Raw genomic sequence first — 11,378 nt, 5'->3', positions numbered from 1 at the left:
CTAGATAGTAATTGCAGTGCATCCACATCAATTGTTGATACTTGCAAAAATACCCTGCTACATCAAAGAAATGGTGTAATATTTGGTCACCTTAACTTCAGGCTCAACAGACTATTACAGTTTTACTAGCATATAAATTGTTCCTCTAAAATCTAAGAGTTGTGCACAGAAATCAATGGTTGTAAAAGGGAAGAATTGACAATATTTGTATTGCTGCTACAACCCCTGATACAAACCAGCATATTCTGTCGTGTCAAAGTAGAGATAAGTTGCATCTTTTTGTTTTCCAATAAGACAAAGTGAAGCAGAGCATAAAAGAGTTCACCATGCATTGCAAAGATAGAGATAATAGGGTGAACGAACACACCACGTGTTTGAGCAGTTCTTATATGATTTCCTGAGCCTGTCTTCTATGTTTGAGCAGATCTTCTATGATTTCCTGAGCCTGTCTTAGCCTTATTTCAGTAATATTAGCAGGTTTATTCAACCTCAATCAAAATGTGTAGAGGGTTCATTGAGATGCTCATAGTCTGTTCTTCCTTGCGATTTTTCTTCCTTAAGATTGAAAGATTAATAATAATCTCAGTTGATATCAGAAATAAAATTAAGTATACAAATCAATTGCAAAATAATTCATATCTTTTAGGCATTTTGCAATATAGGACCAGGAAACTTAAGTTTTTTATTCATTACCTTGTATGGATCTCTTATCAATCCTTTGCCTCTAATATGACCGCGGCAACCGGTACTATCTTCTACCGTTTCAAAGGAATATGCATTTAATTCTGAATCCTTAACCACATGTGCCAACCTAGTTATCCAATATACTAACAAATATCCTTAAAAATCTAAAACTTTATCAATAAAAATACTTAAAAATTATATAACACCTCATTTATTTAGACAATACTCCAAACAAGATGTATGATACTTTTACATAGATACTTGGTCTAGAAAGTAACAACTAAATCCTACTGGTTTATCAGAAACAAAAACAGCAACATAATAGGCAAAACATTTTCATTTGGCCAGGTAGTGGGAGTCCAAAATCCAAAACATGGTCATATTAATTTGGGACAGTTATTGTTTCAGGTGGTTTGTTTCAGCAAAACATACCAGCAGCACCTGCTACAAACTTGTTCCAAATCTCCCATCTCAATCTACCCTTCATACTTACTTGTTGCTGCAAGAGTTTGTAAGTAGGAAAACCTACAAAAAAACTCAACTAAAAAGCCCTCACCTCTACAACAACCTTGGTCAAATCAAGAGACAAAACCAAAGTGAGTAATGCTATCACTTTGATGATGTTATTTGGTTGTTATTCTCCAACAACCCTTCCCTTTCCACCTTCTCCTTCTCACCTAACCCAACCTTCAGATGCGATGGCTTCTCAGCAGAACTCTGCGACCCTGTCAACCTTGCCAACATCACAAAAGTCATTCCCCCAAGAACATTGTTCGCACACCTGAGAGCCACAACTAAGGTCTTGAATACCAAGGGATTAAGCACTTTCTCCAACAAGAACTCAGCACCATTCAGAGTTTGGTACCTGAGGTTGCTGCTGAAACCCATATGAGCCGCCCAAGTGAGACCATTCAGCAATGTCGGAGGAGGCTTATTTGGGGATTCAAAGCTGGGATCCATCTTCTTCCTCATACTGACCAACCCATTTGAAATTGCAGTTCCAACAAGACCAGCACCAAGCCCAACAACAGCAAAAATGGCTCCTTTATATACCAAGGTTCCAAACCTATCCAACAAACTATAGGCACCAGGTTCAAACATGTGACTCTTAGGACAAGATGCAAAAATTGCAGGCACTTTGGCTGAAGCAGATCCTAATGTTGGTGCTAATAGATACATGAGTGTAAAATTGAGAATAGCCCCAACGACAAGAGTTGAAAAAACAAAGTCAAGTTCATTCAACCCAAAATTAGGCCTTGTAGCCATGTCACCTAAAACAGCAGAAGTGACACCAACCAACTCTTCACTCAGAACCTTGAAAGGAAACTGTGGATCAGCAGCAACCCTTGATCTCCAACCATTCAGAAACAAACCCAAAATCCCAAAAGATGAGTCATTTGATTTTCCCTCATCACCTCCCCAACTTCCATCTCCACCACCACCACCACCCCGACCAACCCCACCGCCGCCAACCCCTCCGGTAAAGTTAAATTTCAATCTGTGAGGCAAATGGGTTGGGTTGGTAACATTTATAGAACGGTTATGAAACTGGGGATATGATGATAATGGTGATGGAAATGCAACTGCATGGCTGTGACTAGAGAGAGAATTAAAACGCAGAAGAGCCATAGTTGCCATTGATCTGTGACAAAGCAAACACCAAAGTCAAAAACTTGAAATGAAACCAATAAATCCTACATCATGCATGCATTCATGAATCATAACCAAAGCAAGAAATCATTATTCATTCATAATCACATAAAAAAACAAAAAAAAACAAAAAAAATTGAAAAAGGGAGCATGATGGGTGTAGTGTTTACCTAAACCTAGATGGTGGAAAGAGTGAGAGAACAGCAAGCTAAAACCTCAAAATGAAAGGAAAAGAAAAAGAAAAAACCCTACAAAATTAATGAAGGTTATGAGGAGTTGAGAGTGAAACCCTAGGCAATTGAATATTATATAGTAGGGTTTAGGAAATCAACATGGTGTTCATCTATTGGTGGTAGCATGATGATGAAGAATGTGACCAACATGGACCACAAAAACTTGAAGCCTTTGGATTCATCTGATCCTCACATAACTACTGTGTATCCTCCGTAGCAGATTTATTCTCCCTCCCCATGTAGCAGCCTCGGATATTCTCTTTCATAATAAACCAACAAAAATACTAAGCCAAAAACCAGTTCACAAAAACAGTTCCTAAGTGCAATTAACTAAGAAAAAAGAATATACCAGAACAGAAGCGGCGTGGACGACGTCGACGAGCACTGGTCCTTCTCGTTCCGTCGTCGGTCGTGGCGATGGACGGAGTTTATGGGGAAACTGAGAGAGAAAGAAGAAGTCGTAGTTGCCGTTCGTGGTGGTGGTGGTAGCGGAGGGTGTGAAATGGAAGCAACAGTGGAGAAACAATAAAACGCAGCACTGAGATGGAAAGAATAATTTGTTCGCAGTAGAGAGAAGAGAAAATGAAATTTAGGCTATCTTGATTAATGGAACATAACGGAACATAGTGTAGTTGAAGAAGCAGAATGGAATATAGATAAAAGTGAAGTGTTATTGGCTTGTTTCATGTGTCAAAGTGTCATATGATATTTTAATTTCATTTTTTGAATAACTTGTTTGTTGGTATAATTCCTACATGTGAGGATTGCTTGGAGCTGTTGCATTGCACCATGATTAAAGATTTCCCTCATGAGCGTTTTGTTTATACTAGATAGACAAATAGGTTGTATTTTTTATATGATCGGAATATAATTTTACTTATGTTGGAATTTTGATTCTAAAACTTAGCTCTATAACAATTCAATAGGTTGCCTTATAATGAATGTCTCTTGCATTATGCTCTTTAATAATGAATGTCTTACAATGTATGCTTGCATTATGCTCTTGTTCATTCAAGAAAGTCGAAAGCAAAAAATACTCTTAACCATAACCATTACTTACTCTATAATATGTAGTCTTCGTCTTTCAAAACAAAATCTAACATGTTTTGAAAATTTTATAAGAAAAAGTCAAAATTTTAAATGCATTAGGCGATCGTTGTTTGTATAAGATGAAAAATTCTTAGAAAATGGAAGATACTTTTCTAACGCTATCCTCAACATCAATAATGCAACTACATCTTACTTATCATTACATGGAAGGCACCATATGGTACAACTGTAAGGTAACAATCATCAAATGATTCAAGACGTGAATCTCAAAATCATTGAATAGAAGGTGGAAATCCAAGATGGAGAAATGAGCATTCATAAAGAGGGATGGCGCACCTGTCACTACATATCTCTTTATCTTTGTCTTGAGTCAACACCCCCTCAAACACCCCATCAGTCAGAGGAAGGTCTCATGTCATCAAAGACACAATCAAGGCCACCTTCATAAACGAAAGTAGAAGCAATCTCCAAAATCTTCGAGTCCACCCAAACAATTAAGATATCCTTCTCCATTTTCCGACTTGTGGCGAGTGCAACTTCCAAAATAAGAAATCCTACATATAAGACACAAGAAGGGGCAAAGGAGAATAAGAAACCTCAACCTAAGGAAGAGGAAGAAAAAGAAATGAATGTTACCTTTAGATCAATGAAATTAAGAGCAAACATCAAAGAAATTTGCAATAGGAGTGAATGCGAAGCAAAGCTAGGAGTCTAAGAATTTTAATGGTGATCATAAACAAAATGAAGGAAAAGAAGAACGTTTTAGAACTTCAAACGACGAAAGAGTAGAGAAAGTACGCAAAAAAGCTTTTATCAGTACTTCTTCTAACACTGGACAACACGGTCTCTTATAACATGAGAGAAGAATAGCACTATCAATAGTCCATATATCCTCAAAGGTCATCTAAGATGCTCAAGTATCCTAGGTCAGAGGGTCCCCGTTGATGGCATGCGAGAGGGCACACATCAAGGGTTCCTCAACGAAAAGACATATGACACAGAAAATACCTTAGCGAAAAGACATATGACACAGAAAATGCATATAATATTATGTGGTTCCCAACACTAGTGGTGTTCCATCACAACCCTTCACATGACCTAAACATCAACTTATCTCGAGGCATGCATAGCAATGGAAGACCATGAGAAAGAAATAAGAACTTGCATTCTCTTGAACACAACCAATCCGAGTCCATAACTCATCACACCCCGTCTAAACCAATTGAACGGTTCCCAACATGACATGATGCATTCCACACGAAGCAGTTATAACCACCCTTGCTATATCAAGAAAAAAGTGCATCATTTTACTGGTAATTCAAATCTATCTCCATTTCTCACCATTTATCATTATCTCCCTGAGCCCTGACATAAACGTTGGAGTGTTAACCTTACATGTACACCGACACACCTCTACATCAGTTCAGCACACCGCATCAGATGTCCAATCACATCGATCCATCTCACATTTTTGGTTTCGTCGCAAAACATTAGTAATACGATCATTGATTTTCTCAATTTACTAAATTATAAAAATGTACAGAAAATCAAAAATAATTTGTAGAACATTTATAGTACCATTGTATACAAACAAAATACAACTTTGTTTCCTTTGGTACATGTAAGGTCTTCATCTGATATGCTTCACTCCAACTAAAGTGCATATCTCTTTGAAGAGAATACAAATTCTTGTGACAAACAACTAAAAGAATCCAGCCTATGCTATAAATTACATAAATATAAAATACCATGACACTTTGACACATGACACATGACACATGCCAACAACACTTCACCATCTTAAGGCCTAAAACTTCACCATCACCATCACATGTATAAATATTATATATTCCACACTTCTCAAAAGTAACTGACTCAAGAATAAATCCAATGAATGTATTGAGTTTAAAAGGAAGAAAGAAAGTAAAAAAAGGTTGATTTGAACAAAACCTATTTTCAATACCCAACTATATAAAATTTTCTCATTTAGAAATTCTTCATTCAAGCTTTATCGCCTTTCGGTTCAAGGAAAAGGTAGGAAAAAACTACCAGAATGCTAACCAGCAAGAATTGTTAGCCTATTCTTTCTTTTCATAGCTCTGCATTGAATGAGACATGTGCTGGAAGATATTATCAGCAATCAATAGCTGGTGGACCACAACAACATTCATATACACCATCAAAGACATATATCAGCGACCCGGTTTTGCACGTTTCATTCCACTTGAATTGAATGGAGACACACTGCCACTTGGTCCTGGACTCTCTTCTCTGAAATTTGAATTCAGAAGAGCTAATTCGCGCAACTGCTGCCTCTTAATAAAGTCTTCTGACTCATCCTGTGTATCAAACATTCACATCCAAGACAAAATTTAAGAAAACTATATATTCTGGTATCGTTAGACAAAGCGAACGTGAACAGAAGCTAGTTTACGGTGCATAGCAAGAAAGATATAAAGTTTGCCGTATCATACCACAGGTTTGAGTAATTCTTCTATGATTTCCTGAGCCTGCCTGAGCCTTAAGTCAACAACATTAGCAGGTAAATCAGCTTCAATCAATATGTGTAGAGGTTCATTGAGATGCTCATAGCCAGGTCTTCCTCGTAACTTTTCTTCCTAAAGATTGATAAATTTATAATACTCTCAGTTGATATATAACAAGTATAATTGAGTATGCAAATCAATCACGAAATATGGAAAGTTATGTTTGTCTTCATACCTTGTCGGGATCTTTAATCGATCCTTTTCCTCTAATATACACGCGGCAACCAGTAGTAGCTTCTACCCGTTTCAAAGAATTGCCTCGTGGTCCCAGAAGTCTTCCAACAAAATTAAACTAATGCAATAAGAAGCAACATATTTCTATTACTTATAGTTGATAATAGAGCTTTCAGTTCAAAAAAACAAGAAATAAAATTTGATTTTCTATAACTGGCATCGGTATAAAAGCTTACATTGGGGAATGTATCTACTGGAATTTCCAAGCGCAATATTCTCTTCACGGTGAACGAACTAGGACTTGCAGGTGCGCTTTGCCAGTCCATATTCGTTCCAGGGGGTCTAATTAATCTCTGTTTTTTCCAACAAAGTAATGTTAATGAATATAAGTTGAAAGTAGCTATCGTAAATGACAAGAAAAAATAATGAGGCCTTCTGTTAAAATAAAAATAAAAATCAACAAGCAACCACCATTCTCAATCTCGGAAACCAACAAAATATAAATATTACATAAAATTCAATCATAATAGTTGAATATATATCGCGCACACACATGCAGATATAATGTGATATTAATTAGACCCCTCTAGAGTCTTCAGTTGTAAACCTTACTCCAAAATTCCTCGCCCAATCGCTAAATGTAGACAGAATGGTTGTTGCCACTTGCCATCCCTATGAGAATCTATGTCCCAAATAAAGGTGAAATCCTTTATAGAACTTCTGCACATAATAGGATTAATACTAATTGTTTTCAGCAGGAATGCAAGCCGAACAAAGCTGTATATTTCCTAAAGATTGTGTTACACACTACTACCAAGAGTTTGGAGGATTCCTATTTTTTTACTACTCAAGAGGATTGAAAGACTTAAAGAGCCTTAAGTTTTTGGAGGACCGTCTTAAGTTTTTGGAGGCCCTGTGTTGGTTAGCTACGATTCAACCCCGACAAAACAACCAGAGGTCCTATTTAGTCATGGTTTAACAACCATGACAAATCTATTATTACGCCCTATTTAGTCACAACTTAACCATGAAAAATTTGAGGTTCTTTGATGTATTCCACCTTGCACACCCTCAAAGACGGCCCTGTTAAGGAGGGAAAGGGTGTTGGGTTTGTCCAAGAGTTTGGAGGATTTTCTATTTTAGTACTACTTTAGAGGATTGGGAGATTTAAGGAGGGAAAGGGTGTCTGGCAATGAGCTGTCTTTACTGCTATTTGGTGCCTACAGCTGTGTAGCAAGAGCTTTACCTAACTGAAATAATTTCTTTGGCCTTCTCTTGGTCTCTTTTAGAGAGTATATCTATCTGTCATGAACCAACTATCCTAGAAGCTAAAGCTGTCAAGGAAATGCACATAAATAGTTTTATATCTAATACTCGCATATTTACACACAGGCTTGTGTCGAGCGAATATTTGGCTTTATTGTGATATTTATAATTCGTAGTAAACTCACAGGTCTAAACTTTAACAATGATATTTTTCCTCTTATTGTTCGTTGAATTTCATGATTGTCCACTAATTCAAACAAATGTAAATGTTAGAGTATGTGAAATGAGCAACCATAAAACTTCAACATGGTATCAGAGTGATATTATCGTGACTTGTCTTGTCGCCATTCTTCTACCAAGTTACCTAAAGGAACGCTGGCGTAAGCTGTAACATTGTCATTATCTCCATGTCGGTTTTCTTCCCATTGGTTGTTCACAAGGCCAGCTTTTTCCACCTCAGATTCTCTCTTTATTAATGGTTTTTCACTTGTCCCTTTCGAAACATATCCCAATCTCAGTTCATCCCATTGTTGTATCCTCCTTAAGTTAAACCACACGCAACAATTCATCTATTAGATACTCGGTGGGAATAAGGCTTGGCTGTTGTGGAAGCTGAATACACGCAATAAGTACTATACATCACAAGTTGAATATTCACGTCGCAATTCACCGTTTAGATGGATGACGAAATTTTAAAAACAAAAATGTGCATCTAAACATACAAAAATAACAAAAATTTGAGCATATCAAATTTATGATGCAAGAATTAATTAATAATTTAAAAGCAGTCACCTCCTGCTGAAGACTATTCCATGCACCAATTCCTGTCGCAGAGACATTAGACATGTGGTTTGAAGACGCCATGGGACTAGGACTTCTATGCTGCAGTCTATCAAAGTCACCAAAACCTTGGTTGGACAACTTTCCAGAAACTCTCAATATTTCTGCAGCAGATGTAATATTGTAATCATAAACCAATTCATACAATTGAAAAGTTATACAAAAATAGAGCAACAAAGAGAAATCGAATGACAGATCATGTCAAGAGAGATTAGAGTTAGAGTCACTGCAGTCAGTGGATGTCAGCCATTAGACGGAGATCGAACGACTTGTATTTTAACTTCATCAAAGGATCTAAAATACAACTTATTATCTGAACCATCTGATCCCCACGGCCGACATTGATCGGACCGAAATCATGAGTGCTGGAAATTTAAAAAATTCAAGTTCATTCTTTGTATGAACACGATCATCTTTAAGTGAGAGAAGGTTTGGATTAAACAAGACTCGAAAATTCAGAAAACCTCACATCCCACGGTAAGGACTTACATAAGACCCAAAGCAGACAATTCCTCGGAAAAACAGTGCACCGGACTTAAGACTATGAAGGTACATTTCATCCAATGTTAACTTAAGATAACATCAAAAAGGGGATGATTTTTTCAATTAATTTTATATTCATTCCACACCTAAGAATACATCAAAAACAAATGAAGTGTGAAGGTAATAGTGCCACAACAATGATAAATGGTAGAGAAAGCAATCAAAGCATGATCAACACTATATGAACCATTGACATGATCCAAGCACAGACATGAAACATGCTATCACAGACAACAATTTGAAAGAGAAAAAAATCTACAAAAAACATAGATCCAAAAACATGAACAGACCTTGATTCAAAAGACGGCTGCATATAGGAAGCACTTGCAGAAAAGGTCCAAGCTTCTGATGTTCTGCCAGCAACTCTGATAGATACTGACTGCAAAAAAAAAAAAAAAACTTTTCAATTCTGAATCAAAAGCACATAAATTTACTAAAACCAAATCAAAAATCCCAAAAAAAAAAAACACAAACCCTTTTGAATCTAATCATGAAAATTGATCTCAAAGTAAAAAGGATAAAAACTTTACAGTACCTGTCAACTTCTGAGTTGGTTCTAATCTGAGGAGAAGCAGCTCTAGCATGAGAAAAATTCTGATTATACAAACCTGACATAACTGACTTTTTAGTTTGAGTTTCAGCTTTTTCCTTAAGGATTGGAAGAAAAACGAAAGTTGAAAAAGAAGGTTTAGTTGGTGCAGTTGTTTGCAGAAGAGAAAAAGGAGAAACTGACCAAGACCATCATCAATAAAGGAGGTTTGTAAATAAGAAGAAAACACAACAACAACAATAACAAAAAGGGTATATGATTTTTTTTTATCTTTTACATAAAAAGAAGGACAAGAATTAATTATTTGATTATTTATTTTTCTCTCTCTAATATTTCCTTGTCAGAAAAAAATAAAATAATAAGAAAAGTGGAAGACAGTGTAATATAAGGAAACATGAGTGTAAACAAACAGTTAAAGTGTTTTGACCAAAAAGTACATAGTTAAAGTTAAGGTAGTAAAAGATAGATTTTGTTGTTTGTTTGGTTGAGGAAGTGAAAATGAAAATGCAATGGAAGAAGAGACAGAGAAGAAGAAGAAGAAGAGGTGGAGACGCGTGTTAGGCATGCAAGAGAATCAAAGGTAATGAAAGATTGTGGAGAAGAAAAGAGATACATACACCAAAAATGTGATCATCATGATAATGATGTTTGCCAACGTAGTCTTAGCTGTGTTCTTACAAAATTACTACACTAGTCCTGTAAATTTACTATGTTAATAGATTTATGTTTAATTTAGTTGTAAATTAGTGAAGTAGTTAAGGTTAGATTATAGAAATCAAATTACTTCATCACTAATAATAATAATAATAATAATAGTAATAATAATAATAATAATATAGTTTGGCTAATTAAAGACTTAAAATGTTAATTTTTGTTAATGGTCAAAAACTAACAATTTCTATGATAAACATTTGGTCAAACATTTGGTCAAAAATAGATGTTTTAAGTATATAGAGGATATATTTATTTCACATAAAACATTGGATTCTATGTATATATGCAAAAATACAATAAAGTAGAGATTCTTTGTATATATATTTTGTTTATTTATTTTGTTATCCTCTGCAAAAAAAATATTATGTAATATAATTATAAATTGTATTTTTTAGAGTGGGAATCAATTTATTTCAAAAGAGAATTTTTTTAACTTACTCAAAATTATAACTTTTAAATTTAATTTAATTTAATGTTTAATTAAATAAAAATAATAATTAACCATTAGATTATATACATTTTAAAGGTAAATAAAAAAATGGAGTAAATTGATCCTCACTCTATTTATTATATTTTAATTTAATATTTGATGAGAATAAAATATAATAATTAAATCATAAAATGTATCATATTATTTTCACTATAAAAAATACTAAGTGAAAATCATTTTATAAACATGCATTAGTGACGTGGAACAATCATGTGGCATGAGCATTCATGACAATTTTTTTGTCACGTTGAAATTATGTCACAACTTTATACGTGATTTTCACGTCACGAAGTTCTACTGCGCAGTATAATAATAAAAATATAAAACTTAATAAATAATAATTACAAAAATAAATTTTTTTACAATTAAAAATATGAATATTTTCAAATAATAATTAGAAAATATGAATTTCAATTAAAGATGATTAAATTTAAAATAATTAGAAATATTTTACAAAAATTAATATTTAAAAGTGAAATAACAATAAAAAAAATTAATCAACATCATCATACTCGTGATCATCCATATCATCATCATCCACATCATCACTCATTAAATTATTTATTTGGTTCCTTTGTGAGAGCAATTGTCGTATTTGCTCCTCGGTCTCAAATTGTTTCTTTTGCATTGTCTTCATT

The 11,378-nt window shown here is 34.6% G+C and overlaps 2 protein-coding genes across 4 annotated transcripts; both read right to left on the bottom strand.

Moving 5' to 3' along the window:
* Positions 1-879: 879 nt before the first annotated feature.
* On the bottom strand, positions 880-3,253 carry LOC127127261 (protein RETICULATA-RELATED 3, chloroplastic). 3 transcript variants are annotated; one of them, XM_051056403.1, is made up of 3 exons: positions 2,917-3,253; positions 2,587-2,826; positions 880-2,326 (listed from the first exon to the last, which is right to left on the bottom strand). In XM_051056403.1, the coding sequence occupies exon 3, from the start codon at positions 2,320-2,322 to the stop codon at positions 1,294-1,296; it is 1,029 nt and encodes a 342-aa protein (XP_050912360.1). In that variant the 5' UTR covers positions 2,323-2,326; positions 2,587-2,826; positions 2,917-3,253; the 3' UTR covers positions 880-1,293. The 3 variants fall into 3 exon arrangements, with proteins under 3 accessions (XP_050912360.1, XP_050912358.1, XP_050912359.1); XM_051056401.1 differs by having other exon boundaries at positions 2,505-2,826; positions 2,917-3,243; XM_051056402.1 differs by lacking the exon at positions 2,587-2,826.
* Positions 3,254-5,164: 1,911 nt separating this feature from the next.
* Positions 5,165-10,113, bottom strand: LOC127127260 (KH domain-containing protein At2g38610). Its single transcript, XM_051056400.1, has 7 exons — positions 9,522-10,113; positions 9,277-9,365; positions 8,396-8,547; positions 6,574-6,690; positions 6,339-6,455; positions 6,092-6,235; positions 5,165-5,956 (listed from the first exon to the last, which is right to left on the bottom strand). The coding sequence occupies exons 1-7, from the start codon at positions 9,599-9,601 to the stop codon at positions 5,810-5,812; spliced, it is 846 nt and encodes a 281-aa protein (XP_050912357.1). The 5' UTR covers positions 9,602-10,113; the 3' UTR covers positions 5,165-5,809.
* Positions 10,114-11,378: the final 1,265 nt, after the last annotated feature.

The sequence above is a fragment of the Lathyrus oleraceus genome, chromosome 3 (genome assembly GCF_024323335.1).
Source record: "Lathyrus oleraceus cultivar Zhongwan6 chromosome 3, CAAS_Psat_ZW6_1.0, whole genome shotgun sequence".
Classification (NCBI taxonomy): Eukaryota; Viridiplantae; Streptophyta; class Magnoliopsida; order Fabales; family Fabaceae; genus Lathyrus; species Lathyrus oleraceus.
The sequence above is the reverse complement of the archived record's forward strand: the minus strand, read 5'-3'. Positions and strand labels throughout refer to the sequence as shown.

Bases quoted from the DNA above. Each gene is read 5' to 3' on its own strand.
- LOC127127261 (XM_051056403.1), bottom strand. From the start codon at position 2,322: ATGGCAACTATGGCTCTTCTGCGTTTTAATTCTCTCTCTAGTCACAGC.
- LOC127127260 (XM_051056400.1), bottom strand. From the start codon at position 9,601: ATGTCAGGTTTGTATAATCAGAATTTTTCTCATGCTAGAGCTGCTTCT. The intron at 8,548-9,276 runs GTCTGTTCATGT...CATCTGCTGCAG, and splicing joins CAGCCGTCTTTTGAATCAAG to AAATATTGAGAGTTTCTGGA. The intron at 6,691-8,395 runs GTGACTGCTTTT...TGGAAAAAACAG, and splicing joins GGAATAGTCTTCAGCAGGAG to AGATTAATTAGACCCCCTGG.